This window comes from Brassica napus, chromosome C4 (genome assembly GCF_020379485.1).
Source record: "Brassica napus cultivar Da-Ae chromosome C4, Da-Ae, whole genome shotgun sequence".
In the NCBI taxonomy this organism is placed as follows: Eukaryota; Viridiplantae; Streptophyta; class Magnoliopsida; order Brassicales; family Brassicaceae; genus Brassica; species Brassica napus.
The window spans coordinates 59670266-59690162 of NC_063447.1; the positions used below are offsets into that span (position 1 = coordinate 59670266).

Consider the following 19897-nt stretch of genomic DNA (forward strand, 5'->3'; position numbering starts at 1 on the left):
GACAGCTTCAGACATAGCGCGGTATTCGGCCTCAGCTGACGACAGCGAGACTGTGTCTTGCTTCTTAGTTCTCCACGAGACAGGAGAGTCACCAATAAAAGTAATGTACGCACTCAATGAACGTCGAGTCCGAGGGCAGCAGACAAGTCCGCGTCACAGTAAATGCTTATTTGCATCGGATCATCAGCTTTTAAGAAGATACCTTGTCCTGGCGTGCCCTTAAGATATCGTACCACACGTAACGCCGCCTCCCAGTGCGGTAACAGCGGCTTCTGCATGAATTGGGCCAAGATGTGAACCGTGTATCCAAGATCAGGTCGAGTATTCGTGAGATAGATCAGGCGCCCCACAAGGCGACAATATTGTTCAGCATTTGCCAGTGGTCCTTCATCACGGGCTAGTTGATGGTTGAGTTCAATCGGAACCGATGATGGCTTAGCTCCAACTAAGCCAGTTTCAGAGATAATATCAAGGGCATATTTCCTCTGAGATAAGTAGAAACCTGACGCATTACGCGCAACTTCAAAGCCAAGAAAATATTTTAACATGCCAAGATCTTTCATACGGAAGCACTTTTGGAGATAGTCTTTAAATTCTTGCAATGTTGTGGCATCGTTGCAGGCTATCACAAAGTCATCCACGTAAACCAAAATATGTATGCAAATCAACCCTCGAACCTTTGAGAATAAGGACTGATCAGCATATTCATGAGAGAAGCCAAAATCTTGTAGGGCTTTTGTGAGTTTAGAATACCAACACCTAGGAGCCTGGCGCAGGCCATAGAGAGATTTCTTGAGCCGACAAACTTGCTTAGGATCAGAACAAGTAAATCCTTACGGAAGCTTCATATAAATTTCCTCTTCAAGATCACCATGTAAGAAAGCATTACTAACATCCATTTGATGGACCAGCCAATTTTTTATCGCAGCAAGTTTAAGAATAATCCGTACTGTTGTTAATTTAGCAACAGGCTCGAATGTATCGGTGAAATCTTCACCCTCTGTTTGTCTGTTGCCAAGGACGACCAACCGAGCTTTAGGTCTCTCTAGTGTACCATCCGCATTGTACTTATTAGAATATAACCATTGATTTCCAAGCGCTTTCTTGCCTGGTGGGAGTGCAGTAACCTCTCATGTATCTGTAACTTCGAAAGCGTCAACCTCTTTAGACATCGCGTCATTCCAAATTTTGTGTTTGACCGCTTCTTTGAAGTTTTTCGGTACGTTGTCGTTAATGATCGTAGCCATGAACAGTTTATGAGTATCTGGAAATATGTTATCAGAAACATAGCTGGAAATAGGGTATGGAGTCATACCTGAGACCGTATCAGAGAGCCCATGATCGGAGTGAGCGAGCTCGTGAGGGGGGTGTGTAGATGCAAAATGAGTCACGTAATCTTTAAGTAATACCGACGGCGTTCGAAGACGCTGTCCTCGGCCTAGTATCTCAGGGAGACCCGGAGAACCTGAAACTTACTCTTCTACTGGCAGAGGAGGTTCACGTGTAGGAGACATAGGAGTTTCAGTATCAGCTATAGGTGGCAAGGACAGAGATGACTGCGGGTCAGTAGGAGGGATGGTAGTCGATGGTATAGAAGGAGATGGTAACTGTTGAGTAGGAGGTTCAGCGAGAGGAGAACCACTCCCCCTGAAGTCAGTATTAGGTAAGAACCAATCATCAATGGTGGAATCATCAATATTCAACGGTGGAGAGACACCATCATCGTCATCTGAGTCTACACCAGGGAACCTTTGTTCCGAAAAAACAACATCTCTGCTTGTGAAGAACTCATGTGTAGTAAGATCATATAGTCGCCATGCCTTCTTGCCATATGGGTAACCCACAAATATACACTTCCTACTACGGTTCCCTAATTTATCTTTATCACGTGCCTTGCGATGTGAGTAACACAAACAACCGAAGACCCGTAGCTTGTCAAAGTCGGGTTTCTTACCAAAGAGAACCTCGTATGGCATTTTGTTGTTCAGAACCTGAGTAGGTGTGCGGTTGATGAGATGGGAAGCTGTTAGTATACTCTCTCCCCAGAATGAAATCGGCAGTTTAGATTGAAACAGACATGCTCGTGCAACATTCAGAATATGGCGATGTTTTCTCTCAACCCGCCCATTTTGTTGAGGAGTATCTACACAAGATGTTTGATGCTCAATCCCAAGTTGCTTAAAGTATGGCGTAAGAACAAGGAACTCCGAACCATTATCTGATCGGATTGTTTTGACTGTTTTCTCAAACTGCCTTTCCGAGAGAGCAATGAACTCGCGAAGTAGGTTAGCTACTTCGGATTTTTCTAACATGAGGTAAGTCCAGACAGCTCTGGAGCAGTCATCGACTATAGTGAGAAAGTATCTAACACCACAATAAGAAGGAGTTCAATAGGGTCCCAAAACATCACAATGTAATAAAGAAAGCGGATTAGAAGCTTTATTCAAACTGTCATTAAAAACTTGTCTTGTTTGCTTAGCACGAAAACATATTTCACAAGACGCAGCTTGGTCTGAATCAAAAACCATATTATCTAAAACCGGTAAAGCTGATAAAACCCTAAAAGAAGGATGTCCAAGCCGTCGATGCCATAGTTCTGATGTTGAAGAATTCTTTAACTCAGTTCGATGTACTCGTGCAGCCGTAACACCCGTAAAGTAGTACACCCCCTCACGTTCTTCACCCGTTCCAATCAGGGTCTTCGTAAAACGGTCATGCAGTACACATAATGTATCAGTAAAGATAGCAATACACCCAGTTTGTTTCAGTAATCTAGAAACAGAAATCAATGTGCAATTAAAATCTGGCACGTATAGAACATCTTTCAAGTAGTAGTGCTTGCTCAGACGCAGAGTGCATGTTTTCTTGCCTGTGAACATCGGCCATTAGGAAATTTAACCGATGATGGCATAATATCAATCAGATCAGTAAGTAGAGATAAATCTCCAGTCATATGATGAGAGGCCCCTGTGTCGATAATGACATCTTTTAACGTTGGTTTACCAGACAATTTCTCAGTTGAGATCGTTGACTTGGAGTGTTGAAGAAGCTGAAGGAGCTGAGTGATTTGTCCAATCGGGTCGTTGTCGTTGTTGTTGGAGTTTGAAGTAGTGGTGTTGTTGGAAGCTGCTCGAGCCGAATTAGAATGTCCACGACCACGGTTACTGTTGTTAAACGAGCGTCCTCCTCTGCCTCGCTGAGACGATCCGTACGAAGAACCTGAATTAGTGTTCTTTTGTTCATACCACCATTCCGGATAACCATGGAGCTGGAAACACTCTGAATTGTCATGACCCTTCTTAGAGCAATGAGAGCATGTCCTATTTGGATCTCGGAAGCGTGTAGTAACAGCTGAAAGTTGAGTAGAATCAGGCTTAGGAGTTTCCGTGTGAACTTAAAACCCCATTGCCTCTGTTTTACTCTCCTTAGACCTCGCCGTATTGTTGTGTTGTTCCTCACGTATGACTCTGGAGTAGACATTATTGATATCTGGTAATGGATCTTCATCGATTATTTGTGATCGAATGTTTCGAAACCGAGACTCGTCGAGCCCAAACAGAAACTTATGAACGCGTATCTCTTCTCGTTCCTTCTCAATATCTGCAGAAGCTTCGCATGAACAAGCTCGAGGAGTCTTAAGATTATCTAGTTCCTCCCATAACTTAGACAATCGACCAAAGTATTCAATGACTGTTTGGCCATCCTGCAGACAAGTATTGATTTCATCACGTAATTGATGAATACGAACACCGTTTTTGACAGAGAATCGGCGCTGGAGATTTTCCCAAAGCTTATACGCCTCCGGTACAAACGTAACAGTCGATCTGATCTTCGGGTCTATTGAAGTTCGAATCCAGCCGACCAGCATAGAGTTTGTGGCAAGCTATCGCCATAGGTCTGATTCTGTCGAGGGTTTTGCTATGGCTCCGGTAATAAAACCTAGCTTTTGCTTGGCTTGTATGGAATTAGATAACTCCGTCGCCCATTCGGTATAATTGTCTCCACGATGAAGAACATATGTTATATGCTCCAGAATTATCTGAGGGATGGAGATAATATATCCCACCGGGAGTAGGGAGACTCGTCGCAGACGTAGTCAATAAGGAAGAATTAGTATCAAACATGTTTCTTGATGATCAAGAAACACGTTTTTAGTATTTTAGGTTATTCAGATCTTTGTGCTCTGATACCATGAAATCGTATAAAGATATACTTTGTGTTGTCATATTAGAATAGCATAAGCTCCCTATTTATACAAGTAGAATGTCCTAAGATGATAAGGACTAGGACTAGTTACATCATTATCCTAAGATATGAAGGATTTATCCCTAATAAAATGCTTCTTGAGTAACGGCGTCCAATCTTGCCATCAGCATTCCCATTAATAACCAGTTTACACTTAGAAAGAGAAATTGGAGTCCAATTCTACAGCTTTTATATAAGAGCTACTTTTTATTGGATTTTTTCAGTCACTTAACTATTATGAATTCGATTATAAACTACTCCTATTCAATTCTAATGTATTTTAGCTATATGAATATTTAAAAGCCCTGCATAACACTTTAAAAGTATCAAAATCTTATCATAGTTAAGGAACGAATTAAAGTGTTAGATTTAATACAATACCTAAATAAGTTAAGGGTTCTGTTCTCATCGGACCCGAGTTATTTACCGATTACATTGTAAGACTGGACGCCGTGCAAGATTGATTAGTTACATATGGTACGGATGATCATTTCATGAATCTCTTTGTTCTTCATTTCTTGGGATAAAGATTCGAAATATAAAGAAGGAAGTATCCCCCCCCCCCCCCCCCCGAAATAAATTTAATACACCATGCTATATCTGTCTTTCAAGAACGTATTAATCGTCTGATTATTATATAGACAACTCGATTACCATTTTATGTGAATTATATATGGCTGTGTCTATAGAGACTGATGAGAATCTCCTAGATTAGCGAAGTGATTTTGCCACATGTCCTCTGTACAATCATTTTTATAAAAACAATGATGACATGGATAACAAAATTGATGACATGGTTTATAATTAATATGACATGGACAATCACATTTATTACTGACATATATTTTTGGTAAATTTTATAGAATATGACAATAACTAATACATTACATTTAATGTTGATTTATATTTTGGTAAACTTCTTAAAATATGGTAATAATTCATAAATCATCACTAAAATAAATATATTGAAATATGCATTATAAATTTTGAAATACATTATTTAATTGTATTTTTATAACTATACAATTTTTATTACTAATATTTTTAAAATTTTCTACATCTTTTTAAAAATATTAATAAATTGTTAATCGTAATTTCATTAGTTTCTTTTAGATATCTACAAATTTTATAAATATTATTTAGTTATAATTTTAATATCTATACAATTTTTATATGATTTTTTAGTAATTTTATACAAGTTGATTTAATACATTTAACCAAAATAAATAGATAAAAAATTTATCTAAGATTTGAATTTTAAATATATTACATATATATTATTAAATGTAATTTAAAATAAACAAAATTATTTTTTCTTAATTTTATGCTTAAATAATCAACTTTATATTAAATCTTAGTCAAAAATAATAAAATATATAATATTAATAAATTTCATTATAAATATAATTTAACTTTTAAAAAATTTATCACTGCACATGGTGCAGGAAAACACCTAGTAGAAGATTAAACAAATTATATTAACTCTCATAGTAATAACTGATTTAGTTTTTTTTAACGTTGATTTATTATGACATTACAATTATGAGAAATATTACATAAACGATTTAACAACCAGCAATACTATCTGCCTTATGATGATCTACGCCTAACTGCATCACCTGAGTCGTCCTATGAAGATCCACGTCTGGCTGGATTTACTTGCACCATGTTGAAGATCCCTTGTAAGTCTTTTTTCCGTAGTCTGCAGTAATAAATCGCTCTTTCCGGGACTTGAAACCTGGATTTCCTGTATTCTACAATAAATTGCATAGTCTGGGATTCGAACCCCAGACCTGGGTGTAGAAGCCTTTAAACCTTAACTATTAGGCTACGGTGCTTCCACGAATAATTGATGTAGTTACATACGTATTTATACTAGAAATATTTTATAATTTAGATAGATACAAATATATATATGTAAATATTATTTATATCTATATTACAATATTAACCATAATATCAAGAATCTTCTAGCTATATGCCTATATCCTACTATAGTGCCAAGGCCAGTTATAAGTTAGATGTCTAATATGTTGATCCTAAGCATGCATCCTTTCGATCAGTAGTGGCTCCAGTTTTTCAACCGCCGTCACAACTAAATATTGGATTCTGTCCCGATAGTAGTTAATTAATTATTTGTAAGAGTTTTAAGTGGGCTCTCTTTGAGTTTAAATTAACATCATCATTATTTGAGGGGACCAGGGTGATATTTCATATTAATAATACAAATAACTAGATAACCCCCAAAAAGGCATTACAGAAATAGTAAACCAGAAATAACAATGAGACCTTCTTGTCAAAATTAAGAATCTTTTATTTTGGTAACGTAACCAATACATCTTGAAAAGCATATATATAATCTGATCAAATTCCACGATTGGTGGGAGAAAGCATGCATGAATCATGATGAAGAAAGCATACACGGTTAAAATGATACGTGTATTTATGAGACTTGAATTGGTCGTTTGGAAAGAACAAGAGATGAGAAAACTGATAAAACGGCAAGAGAGACGAAAGCAAAGAGAAGAAGACTGGCTGATGCGTATCCTTTACTGAAGAAGTTATCCACTGGATCTGTTGAATCAAAATCTATTAATGCTAAGTATGTATCTTTCAAATCTTTGCTCACTCCAAATCCAGCTGCCGAACCCGTTGCAAGTAAATATGATATAATCTGTCCAGATTTTAACAATCATTAACAAGAATATGTGATTCAAAAGCAATATATGTATGTCCTCTCGTTGTGTTTTACAGAACATAAATATACAAACTAGATATAATGGAACTAATGAGTTGAGATCTTAACAAAAAAACAACATATTACAACACATTATTTTATTGGTTTTAAATATATTGTACATATAACATGAAACTTATCATATTGAGATATTATGTTAATATAAGAAGAAAAAAACAAATTTATTTTAATTAAAAAATTTTCCAAAACGTACATATATCATATTTAATACATGTTATATTTTAGAATTAATTAATCTAGGAGGTCGAGAGATATAATTGTTTCATATTTACTAACATTTTATTGTATGATTTTTCATATTAATTATTTACACCATTTTTTTTTTGAAACACAATTTACTCAAATTTTAAAAAATCAATTTTAAATACCTTATCGCCATAAAAACTGAACAGATAGTTAAAAGGATGTATAGTTCCTGTGGCGAATTGGGAGATTGTGAAGACCAGTTGTACAACGGCGTAACCTAGCCCGATGACGGCGGCCGCAAGCATGTATCTTCATGAATGATGAGTCCAAATATGTATAGAAAACAAATGTGAACAGATGAATAAAGAAGAATTTTCTTTTTGAAGAAGCGAAAAAGGAAAAAAACTGTTAAAATTAGGTCTGGGCATCCGGGTCTTCGGACCAGGTTCGGGTCGGGTATTGTCGGATCTGAGTCCTTCGGGTCCTAGCAATTTAGACCCATATAGGTATCTATAACTTTTCGGATCGGTTCCGGGTCGGGTCTTGTCGGGTCTGGGTCGGGTCTTGTCGGGTCCGGGTCGGTTCAGGTCTATAATTTCAATACCCGTAAAATACCCAAAATTTTCGGATATATTTCGGATCCGGGTCGGTTCGGGTATTTTGGACCCGAAATAGACCCGAAATATACCCGAAGTACCCGAACTGGACTCGAAAACTCTAAAAATACCCGAAGAACCGCAAAAATACCTAAAAATTTATCCAAAATCAGATCCGAAAACCCAAAACATACCCGAATTTTACCCGAATACCCATATATATTTTCTAAAAATCTAAAATTTCACCAAAAACCTACAACTATACCCGAAAATCTAAACCCGAAACTTTAAAAAAAATCTGAAATACCAAAAATATATCTAATCACTCAAATATACCTAGTATATATAATTATTTGTGGGTACTTTGGGTACCCAAACGGATCTCGGGTAGGACCCGGACCCGAACCGAGACCCGCGGGTCCAAAAAAAAAAGACCCAATTGGTATTTAGCATGGACCCGGACCCGGACCCGAACCTGTATTTTCGGGTCGGTTCCGGTTCGGGTCTTCGGGTCCGGGTAAAATGCCCAGGCCTAGTTAAAATGTAGCTATAAAATTGACAATAAACCCATTATATACGTTTATTTACCTATAAGCATAAACATCGTTAAAATGCATTTTTATAGACGTTCCTTGAATATCGAGGGTGACGGTGTTGGTGCTGACAAGGGCAACCGTTATAACGAGGAAAGCCGCCGTCAAAACCCTGAGGAGGAGGAGCACTGTCCTAAACATAACGGACGGCGGTGAAGGAGGTGGTGGAGCCATTTAACTCTTCCTGTTTAGTAATAGAAGCTTCTTAAAGAGAATACTAAGATGGTAATATGAGGCTGAGACATGAACTACTGATTCATTTATAGCCAAAATTTAAGTTGACTAGAGATGGTAGAGTTGATTTTTGTTAAGGTCAGTGTCAAATAAAGATCATAAATTACAATCTTTAACTATACCGTAAAAGAAATTACAAATTGTACGACCTCTGTTTTGATATGTAAATAGTTTTAACCAAAAATGTTTGTTTCACAATGTAAAATGTTTACATAATTTAAAACACTTTTTACATTTATTACATGTTGTGTGACCAATCAAATAATTCATATATTTTTATTATTGGTTGAATTTATGTATTAAATGTTATTTTTTCAAAAGTAAATTTTTTTTTTAATATTCACATTTTTAACTAAAATTATTTACAAATAAAAACAGAGGGAATATTAATCAAGTCGTGATGGATTTTTTTTTACTTTCTTTTAGCAAAAATGACAACAACTAGTTCGTGATGGTATATGATCTGCACTACGTATAACATACTCATTGACAACCAGATTCATGGCATATTCACTAGTGGTTTACTAGAACCAAAATATATTATATATAACTAGTCTGCGCTAACGTGACTTTTTGCACCGCAATATATAAACCAAATCATAATAACGAGTTAACGACTAATACTTGTTGGGTTTCTAAAAAAAATAAATTAATATTTTATTATTTTAGCTTTTCCCATACACGTTGAAACATTGTCTTAATGACGATTGTATTTTTAAGTTTCAAACCGGTTCAAAGAACATGAACATGATTAATGGAGATTTTTAGGGTGAGGTTCTTAGCGGAATATAAGAAATTGTCTTTTAATTTTTAACTAAAAAAACTAAGAACCGGCTCTTAAATAAGACATTTAAAAACCGGTTCTTGACCTTTTTACTTAAAAGTTAAGAAACAGTTTCTTATATTCCGTTAAGAACCTCGTCTTAAGAACCTCCATTAATCATGATCTTAAGTGTTAGTTGTTAAGAGCACATTTAACCCTGGTTTTTAAGGGATTCTTAAGGGGTGTGGGTTCCACAAAAAACTAAAACCCACCATTTCCTCCTCTTCTGCAAAAATCGAGAAGTTCTTGTACTGTTCGCGGACCCCACTGACACGTGATGATCCGTGATTGGTTAGTTTTTAATTTTTTTTTTAAATCAGACAAAAAAGAAAAAAAAAAAAAACCGTTAATGGACTCTCAGGGTTAAAGATGCTCTTCGACCTTATGTGTTGTTTCTCTTTCCTAATTAATTAATTTTTATTTATTTTTGTTAAAAACCTCTTTCCATCTCCTAGTCGGAGGTGCTCTAAGCACAATCATGAAAACATAAGATGAAAAAAAATCTTGAAAAATAAAATATCTAATGTTAAAAATATAATACTCTCTATATAAACATATACATATATTGTATTAAATTAGGAATAAGCTAGATCATCATCTTTATAAACATATATATGCATATTGTAAATTAATTCTTATAAAAATGAATACATTTTTTTCATAAAACATTTTTGTGTTACTTATTCTTATCAGTTTATATAAGATTCATTAGAGTACAAGTTCGCTTTGGACACCTAGAGGCCAAAAGCCAAAGCGTATTGCCATCTACTTCAACCTATATATGGACTTAGTTGTCTAAGAATCTTTTGTTTTCTACACTGAATGAAAACAAATAGGTTTTATTTACGCGTTTTTCTAGAAGTATATGTAACAAGAGTTGACTATAGGTCGGTTACACATATGCTGCCATCCCATCCCATCCAACTGGTTTAAACGAAGTCCACACAAAGAGATCACAATCTTCCTTCAAAAAAAAATATGCATACAGTCAACGACGACTTAAGGGTTGAGTCAACGTCTGAGAATCATGGACACATGCGTCGCCTCGTCTAGCGCTTAGGAGTTAGGCCTAACTTCTTCCACACGACTGCGTCAAGACTCTCACTCTCTACTCGCTCGCACTTATCACATCCATGCATTCTTTTATTCTCGCTGGATGTTGTACAGCACTCAGGATTAATCTCTTTATCTAATTTAGGAAAGTACGTAGACCAGGTTCTGAAGCCGATGAAAAGAGTGTTGAGGCGAGTTAAGTACTATATAGTAACTGTATGGGTAACGAAAAAAAGTTGATCTCTAGTTTCGGTGACCACCAAAGCGGAGGCATGTCGACTCGAGGCAAGCTAACCAGAGAATGAAAACGTATTTGGAAACAACTCGTAATTAATAACCAAACCTTTTTATGTCATGAAACTATAACGACAAAAAAAAATTGGCAGAAGAAACATACCTTAATAACCAAACCTTTTTATGTCATGAATTTGTTTTTTTTTTTTTTTGGCACAGCAATATGTACTTTCCTAATACATGTAAAACTGATGACATTCAAATAAAAAAAAATTAATTAGTTTTCTCCTATAATGCTATCATAATATTTTGATCTAAAATAATATTGTTAATTTAGTAGGATAGTCGAACAAAGAATATAATTTTGATTAAGAAAAGTTTCCGAATTAGAATAGTTTCAAAAAAGAGTATACTCAAAAACAACGCGTCGTTCGTTGTTTTCACAAAGTAACACCGTTTTGTTTTGACTTTCAGCAAAGCACAGGCGAGAGCGAGAAAGTCCAAGTGGATTTCCAGATTCGTTGACCAATCTCACCGTGTCGTTTTGCTTATCGCAAGTGATTATTTGCGATAAGCACAGTCGCGATGTCAGAGACTGCTGTGCACGGAGGAGTGATCGATGAGGCAGTGGCGGACCCAGACTGTATGTTTTAAGGGGGGGTCATAATCTTTGGGCCAAAGCCCAGTTTAAAAATAAATGAAGAAAAATGAGTATTTGAGAGATTTGAACCCAGGAAAATATGTGTCAAAAGATGGAATATACAACCATTTGAACTACAGAATTCTCATGAACTTATGGAAAAAACACTAAATTATAAACTCAACGTGTGTCACATGACACCCCATTTCTCAACGTAGGTCCGCCACTGCTGGGAGGAAGAAGTCGAAGATTATATGCTAACGCAGAAGATCGTATATGGAGTAACCGGATCTGAGCTCAGCTCACTATGCCCTGAGCTAGGGTTACCACTTCTTGCAGCCTCAGGAATCTGATTTGTTTTCTTTATTTACATTCCCCTCAAGGGTCACATTTTTAACTGTCAATATGGTAAAGAACGAGTAAGTGGTGTTGATGATGCCATCTGGATAGTAAAAAAGTATTGGACAAAAACCTGAAGGGGAAAGAGATTCTCCACTTGGTCTTTTCATGAGTCTCTTGTCTGTATTCATTTATCGGTCCATATTGAAAGTTACAAAAAAAAAAAAAAAATTCTTCTACTTAGTTTGGAAGCGAATGATCTCGAGAAACTCAATTAGTAGTAGTAGTACTTAATGATTCTTAATACTTCTCTATTCTAACTACATATTCGATATTATATTAACATTCTTTCAGAATTATTTCCTTTTAAAAGTGAAAGTCGGTTTAGGACTATGATGCTGAGTTCGTGCATCTTATAGCATGATTAACCCGGATTTCATAGGATTGAATTCTTATCGGAAGTTAAGAAACAGTTTCTTAACTTCCGATAAGAACCCTACTCTAAGAACCCCGAGCTTAATCATATTCTTAAAATGTCAACTACAACAGTGTGGCAATTATGAAGAAAAGAAAAAAAAACAAAAACAAAAACCGAATCCAATGTCCATCTTTGTTCTCTCTTTCTTCTAACATTAATTTGTTATTGAAATTCTAAGTTATGTAAATCATCTACAACTTTGATTCTTTTATCTAAAATCATGATTTGATTTGAATAATCCATAAACTTTTCTAATATGTTCTTGTTGAAACTTCATCTTTAAAATCTGACTCTTATCAGTTTAAGCCTTTGCTGACTTCTTCAGCTTCTGCGATCTCCGTCACTTTCCTCTTGTTAAGCTTCTCCTCTGCGTCTCTCAAGAACTTAAATCTCGGCAAAGACGATGGTGATGATGTTGGTGAATGTGATGATGATCTCACTAGCCTGTTAAACTCAGCATCAGTCGATGACTCGAAGAAACCTTCTTTTCTGCCGTTACAAGACTCTGTTAACGGAGTGTAAGGAGGCGTAAAGAGCGAAGGAGAAGCACGAGGAGTGAGATACGGAGGAGAAGAACCACTTTCCATATTTAGAAACAAATCGTTCAAACTATTTCCTTTCGTGGAAACACCTTCTTCAGATTCCATTTCCTCTACTGTTTCTTCCACGATAGTGAACAGAAACCTCGGCACAAGCCCTGGACCCACCACATCAGAAGTAAAACATTGCTGTGAAGTTTCATTAGGTTTAGGGCTCGAGGAAGGAGAAGGGTTAGTGCTGCTGCAACAGAAGACGAAGAGAAGCTTTCTGGTTGCAGGGGTAGAATAGTCATTTCGTAGATGAGGTTTACTCCTCCTCTTCTTACACCAGATCAAGTAATAGAGCTCTGCGAGAAGAGCTAGTAGCAAGCAACCAAAGACTATGCTTAGAGCAAGTCCCACACTGCTTAAAGATCTCATGTTTCCTATTCAAGACAAGATTCACATCTCTTGTTCATATCATTAAACCAAACACAAAGAGGCAGGGAAAGAACTCAACTAACAGTCAAAGATGAAATGCAGAAGGAACTGAAACTATGAATGTTATAAATGATTCTGGAAAGAAAAAAAGAGTGTTAATATAGGGAAGTATGAAACTGAAACTTGGCTATATAACTTTTGTTTGGTTAAAGGAACCTTCGGTCTATTATCTTTTTTTCTTTTAATCAATAAATGACTAAAATAGTAAAAAGATTATGAAATTTTACCCTCAACGAAAGCTACTGCTGACCATTTCTTTTTTTTGTTACATAGAAAACTCGAATTTGTAATCTTTAATCAAGAGAAAAAAAAAATGCATTTATTTTCAAATAGTTTCCCTTTCAAAACATAAAGTATTATGGATAGCATATAAAGCATTTAAACCCATGTGACGCATATGCTATGGTAAGAGTGAGATTTGTTTGTTTGGTTTGCGCTTCTTCATGCGTTGATTGATATTAGATTTGCTAAAGTCATCAGAGAGTCAGAGAAAACACACCAAATCCGTGTGTCAGTGATTCAACTTCAATAATTTTCGTGAGATGTGCATCAACAATTATATATCCAGCCTCTTCCATCGGCCAATCACACATTTTATACGTAGCATTTGACATATTGATGTTATTGATTTCATATATACCACTTGGATTCTTGGAATATACCTTTGTTCTCTTAAACTCATGAACTTTGGAAATTTATTCTCTTCTCTTCCATCTTAATGCATCGAAAAGCGTTATAATTACTAAGATTTGTTTCTTCCCATGTCTGAACAGACCATCCAACGCGTTGCAAGCTTTGTCGGTTAGTCATACAAGTATACAAGTGTGAATTTCAACGCATTTGAATATGGTATTTGGATGTTACTTGATGTCTAACCAACTTGGGGTCTATTATCAAGGCTCTACAGTTGGGTAACCAGATCTGAGAGTAAACCGATATTAGCTCATATTCTTTGAAGACGCGTTTATACACTTTTATTGCTACAATCTACTTCCATAAAGACTTCCATCTGTTTTTGTGATAATAGTCCTGTTCGTTTCATGAACGCAGAGTTTAGCGGCAGCGGCAAAAAAAATGTACTACGACGGAGACCAAAATAACAAAATCAAAAGTTGCGGTAGACGCTACTGAATTGCTGGAGACACAAAAAAAAAGAAACGTTTGTGTCGCAGATAATTTCAGCGTCCTTGTCTTTCTTGTTAGTTGCTGCTGCGACTGAAGATAAGTCAGCGATATCTCATCGGTGGTTTGTATTGCCATAGTAAAATGCTGAATTTTTGGACGCTGCCGCAAGACGTGGTGGTTATGAAACGCTAATTTTGTTTGTTTTCAATCTCAGGCTAATTTCACAACACAATAGTTTGAACCGTGAACTTCTTTCTAAGCCAGTTCAAAATCAACAATTTGAACCGTGAACTTCTTTCTATGCCAGTTCAAAATCAACACCTCCTAAGTTACGCTTATGAAACTCTCTCATGTTACTATTACCAAGACTGGCCTTGAGCAAATCTTCCAGTCCTATAAATCCATCTTTGTCGCCTTGCTATATGGAGTATATCTTCTAAGTTTTGTTAGCTTTACAATGCAAACCGCCATTTTGCGAGCAATTTAGCGAACAATCAAACTATTTTCCCAAGAACATCACTGTCCCAAATCTTTTTTTCCCAAGAATTGCGAGATTTCATTTCGAACAACTACTAATAGATTATTTCACAATTTTGGTGACACGAGAAGAAGATTATAATCCACAATCTTATTCCACATATATCATTATATTCTCTTTGCATTTCTATTTAAACACGAATCTATATACATAAAGTTGGCTTTTTCCTTTCTTATGACATGTGGAAGGGGGGTTTGTTGACATGTGTCCACATGTTTTTTTTTGTATTTAAATTCTTCTTCTTTTAAATTATTGCAATTTTCTCCATCAATTTCTAATTGTGTATTATCTAATCTTTATCACACTTATTGGTCTCTAAAATTCAAGATCTATATACATAAAGTTGGTTTTTTCCATTCTTATGACATGTGGAAGGAGAGTTTGTTGACATGTGTCCACATGTTTTTTTTTGTATTTAAATTCTTCTTCTTTTAAATTATTGCAATTTTCTCCATCAATTTCTAATTGTGTATTATCTAATCCTTATCACACTTATTGGTCTCTAAAATTAAAGAAATAAATAAAAGAATATAAATATATTTTAAATATTTAATTTATTCACACCTAAAAATAGCAAGAATTTTCATCATTTTATTATTTTTACTAATTTTTATTATTTCATTTACAAATTATATTTATTTCACTATTAGTATCATAAGATAATCAAATTAAGAATAAAAAACTAGACAACCAACGCATAAACTAAGAAAGCGGGCCAAAGGGAGAATAATAATCGAAAGGCCAAACCACCAAAAAGCAGGAAAATATATGCATAAAACACCGGAATCACAACCAGTAGCTAAAAAGTAAGAAATACCTCACAAACTAAACAAGAACATACAAGACGGCATGCAAGTGAAAAACCACAAAGCTCTGGATAGAAGGGACCAAAGCTCCAAGAAACTAACTTCGCACACCTATACCAAGGAAAACATGGAAAGAAAAGAAACAACTTGAGAGAGGGAGAATGGAAGACAACCACCAAAAAATCAGAGACTAAACTTGATACCAGAAATAACCTTTCAAGCCCACATAGCATACATGAACGAAAACATTACCCAAATCTCGAGTGGCAAACATGGTGAAAAGGAGAGCCACCAGAGATGCGATGAAAGCTGCAAAGAGATGCAAGAATAGATAGGGAAAGGGAGACGAAGCGAAATCAGAAAACTATGGAGCCGTCCTCGAGCTATGAAAGAGAGCATAGAAGTCAGAACACCAAAAACTAGAATTTGAAAACCAAAACGAGCATAGACTATTGACGGTAAGCCAACGACGAGGAATACAAAATCAAAGACGAATAAACTCTGACCCAACCAAGGAGATGCAGTTCCTAACATCAGCTGAAATCTAAGGAAGAAGAGAAGCAGTCAATATTGACTGGAACAGCCTATAATGTTGTGGGAAGCAACCGAACAACTGAAAACTCATAAACCCGATCTGCAAAAATACCATATAATCTCATAGGTGAAGAAAGCAAAGAAGAACAAGAGAAAAATGTGAGTCTTTTTCCGGTGATGGTGAGAAGCACCGCACACCAGAATTGTAACGAAATACATAGACGGTGAGAGCTCAAGTTTAAAATATGGGGAGAGGGCAAAAAACATCTTAAAAATTATAATTTTCAAAAATATGAAAAAAATATAATACAATTTTGACGCTGAAACCGTTAATCTTAGAATCAACAAATGCGCAGATCCAAAGTTATTGAAATTCAATATTAGTTTACGTTAAAGGCTCATTTGACTACTAACAAGTACTATACACACAACAACATATTATTCAAAAAAACAAACGCAAAAATATATTAACTTATCACCTACTACATAACACACTAAAAACACCAAATAATGATCTTAACAAATAAAAACGACAACGTAATTACATTATCCAAAAAAAAATCATGTTCTTAGCAATAATAAAATAATATTCCGCGCGAACACCCTCTAGTTAAAAATATAGTAAACTAATATTATCTTCCCCCCAAGCCAGCTTCAACGAAAGGTCTAAAACACAAGTGTACGAATTAAAAATAGAACTTGTTAAAAGCTCCCACCACAGGTTTATTAATAAAAAACAAACCTACAACCCGTGATTGTTGTTGTATCAACAATCCCACATAGCAAAAAATATCTAATATTATCCATCTGCCTTAAGAGCATCTTTATAGGTGGGATTTATTTTAGGGTCCTTAACTAATCTTTATTATTATTTTTTGCTTAGGGACTAGAGTAAGGGATTTGGTTAAATTAGTTGATTATTGGTGAGACTTATGTTGTCCCTTAGTTAATTTAATTTATTATTTTAATTAATAAATAATGACATATATAATTTTTAAATAAAACATTAAAAATAAAAATATAATATTAAAATTGAAAACATAAGAAAATTACATTTTTGAAAGAAAATACAAACATCATAAAAAAAAATAGAAAACATAAGAAAATGACATTATTGAAAGAAAATACAAATTATATATTATTTCAAGGATTTCCAAATTTAGTCCATATATTTTCAATCAAATCATTTTTTAAATGTTGATGGACTTGTCTATTCCGAACGCTCGTTCGACGTTCAAGTGTACTCCCGACAGTTGAAGGCATATTGACGGAAAATGTTTGCACATCTTCTTCAAATTCATCAACGTTGTAATTCGTTCTTGATGCTCGTTCATCTTCGACAATCATATTATGGAGTATGATACATGCTCTCATAATATTTCCTATTTTTTCTTTATCCCATATATTAGATGGATTTCTAACAACGGCAAACCTAGCTTGTAGGACTCCGAAGGCACGCTCGACATCTTTTCTCACAGCTTCTTGGGTTTGAGCAAATAATGAATGCTTCTGATTTTGTGGTAGTCGGATAGATTGAATAAATGTAGCCCATTTCGGATAAATACCATCCGTGAGATAATATGCATAATGGTATGGAGTACCATTAACATAGAAGTTAACTTGTGGCGCTATTCCGTTAATAATGTCATCAAAAACGGGTGATCGATCGAGAATATTAAGATCGTTCATAGTACCTGGAGCTCCAAAAAACGCGTGCCATATCCAGAGGTCATAGGAAGCTACCGCCTCCAAGACAATCGTTGGTTTTCCGGATCCTCGTGAATACATTCCTTTCCAAGCCGTGGGATAATTCTTCCACTCCCAATGCATACAGTCGATGCTTCCAATCATCCCTGGAAACCCACGTTGTTCTCCACTAGAAAGTAGTCTTTGCAGATCCTCCGGTGTGGGACGTCTTAGGTATTCACCGCCAAACAAGTCGATTATTCCCGCGGCAAAATTGTGCAAACATCTTCTTGCCGTTGTTTCACCAATTCGGACATATTCGTCAACGGTGTCGGAACCACCACCATACGCCAATTGACGAATTGCTGCGGTACATTTTTGGAGCGGAGTTAGACTCGATCGTCCGGTTGCATCTACTCCGGGTTGAAAATACTCGACTTCTGTAGAGAGACGATGCACAATATGCAAGAATAATTCCTTGTTCATTCGAAACCGTCGCCGGAATAAATTGTGCGGGTATGTTGGAGTTTCGCTAAAATAATCATTCCAGAGCTTCTGATGGCCTTCCTCCCGGTGTCTCTCGATAAAAACTCGTTTTTTTCGTTCTTTTGGTGTGGGATTGAAATCAAAATCTTCAAATAAATTTTCAAAAATGTCATCTAATTCATCATCATCATCTTTGTGGTAATGATAATGGGAAGAAGATGCCATTGACAATTTTTTTAAAGGGAAAAAATGTTTTGAAATTTAAGAGAAGATGAGACTTTGCACATTTGTAATGAGAGAATAAAACTCAATACTTATTTATATGATAAAGATGAAGTTTCTACAAACCTCCCGTGATAGAATTATTTTTCTTTAGTAAAACTTGTGACTTATTGGTAGGAAGCTAAATAAACATGTGCTATGGATCATGTGACTTATTGGTACAAAGGAACTGAACATGTGAATGTTGAGAACAAAAGCGTCATGTGCTTTGCAAAGAAACGGAATCCATACATTGAAACTATCAAACATTAGACTAACATAACCAGCAAGCCTATTACCACAACAAGAACAACTATGACTATTACAAAGCACTCAAACCCCTTTATCATACATGATTTCTCCTTGGCCAAATCACCCACCATCTTCTCTAGCTTTCGTAGCTTCTCCTCAGTGTCATAGTCAGGTAAAAGGGTTAGGCTATCTACCTTTTCAGATAGCTGAAACACGTGTATATCTCTGGCTCTCATCTCATCCATCACCGCCTCATCCCACCATTTGAAAATATGGCAATCGCCATCGTCCTTATTTGCGCAAGTGTAAAATCTTCTCCCTGTTTAACATACGCAAAAACTCGATAATCAATCCTTCTTCACAGGCTAAGTACTTAAGCAACTACCATAGTACATACCTTGATCATTCCTGGAGTTAGATGTTGCAAGCACTGGGTGAGCACCACAATAGCAGACCTGCGGGAAACCAAACTCTACCTCCGGTTGCGGAGGGTAGTGAACTTGTGAACTACGTTCCAAGCTTAACTCAGCTTGGTCGCGTCGTATGAGCACTCTCTGCATAATACTTAGCACTCTTGCTCTCTCACACCATCCTCTCTTCCATGAGCACTCTCTGCATAATACTTAGCAACCCGTGTCCAGAAGGCCCCCGACCTCTGCTCATTTGCAACAATCGAATCCTTCGAAGTGTTGAGCCACACACTGATCAGCACCTCGTCATCTGCAGGGTTCCACTTGCGTCTTACAGGACGGGCAGCTTGTGCGTCTACTGGTGCGTCGACTGGTGCGTCTTCAGGTTGTTGAGAACTGAAAGCCGGAAATGTATCGGATTCTCCAAAGTTGACACTAGAATGAAAACTTCCATAAGGGAAGTTTTCATGATAAACGCTTCCTTGTTGACTGTGAAGCAGTCCTACGTAGCTAGAGGACTGACTAGGAAGATTGCTTGGATCCATACAAGAGAGTAAGATAAGAGATAGAATGGAGAAAGAGTTATGAGATAGAAGAGATA

At 36.1% G+C, this 19897-nt stretch overlaps 3 protein-coding genes across 3 annotated transcripts; all 3 read right to left on the reverse strand.

Annotated features, from left to right (window-relative positions):
• Positions 1–6538: 6538 nt before the first annotated feature.
• On the reverse strand, positions 6539–8621 carry LOC106379643 (CASP-like protein 4D1). The gene is made up of 3 exons (XM_013819553.3): positions 8374–8621; positions 7372–7498; positions 6539–6919 (listed from the first exon to the last, which is right to left on the reverse strand). Exons 1-3 carry the CDS (start codon positions 8550–8552, stop codon positions 6689–6691), a joined length of 537 nt encoding a protein of 178 aa, XP_013675007.1. The 5' UTR covers positions 8553–8621; the 3' UTR covers positions 6539–6688.
• Positions 8622–12192: 3571 nt separating this feature from the next.
• On the reverse strand, positions 12193–13520 carry BNAC04G56680D. The gene has a single exon (XM_013819554.3). The coding sequence runs from the start codon at positions 13136–13138 to the stop codon at positions 12476–12478; it is 663 nt and encodes a 220-aa protein (XP_013675008.1). The 5' UTR covers positions 13139–13520; the 3' UTR covers positions 12193–12475.
• A 5383-nt stretch (positions 13521–18903) lies between these two features.
• Positions 18904–19446, reverse strand: LOC125586231 (uncharacterized protein At4g04775-like). The gene is made up of 2 exons (XM_048756087.1): positions 19284–19446; positions 18904–19205 (listed from the first exon to the last, which is right to left on the reverse strand). The coding sequence occupies exons 1-2, from the start codon at positions 19444–19446 to the stop codon at positions 18904–18906; spliced, it is 465 nt and encodes a 154-aa protein (XP_048612044.1).
• Between the last annotated feature and the right edge of the window lie 451 nt (positions 19447–19897).

Excerpts from the sequence above, each read along its gene's own strand:
- LOC106379643 (XM_013819553.3), bottom strand. The coding sequence starts at position 8,552 with ATGGCTCCACCACCTCCTTCACCGCCGTCCGTTATGTTTAGGACAGTG. Across the intron at positions 7,499-8,373 it reads AACGATGTTTATGCTTATAG|ATACATGCTTGCGGCCGCCG; the intron begins GTAAATAAACGT and ends TCATTCATGAAG. Across the intron at positions 6,920-7,371 it reads TCAGTTTTTATGGCGATAAG|ATTATATCATATTTACTTGC; the intron begins GTATTTAAAATT and ends AAATCTGGACAG.
- BNAC04G56680D (XM_013819554.3), bottom strand. The coding sequence starts at position 13,138 with ATGAGATCTTTAAGCAGTGTGGGACTTGCTCTAAGCATAGTCTTTGGT.
- LOC125586231 (XM_048756087.1), bottom strand. The coding sequence starts at position 19,446 with ATGCAGAGAGTGCTCATACGACGCGACCAAGCTGAGTTAAGCTTGGAA. Across the intron at positions 19,206-19,283 it reads TAACTCCAGGAATGATCAAG|GGAGAAGATTTTACACTTGC; the intron begins GTATGTACTATG and ends TATGTTAAACAG.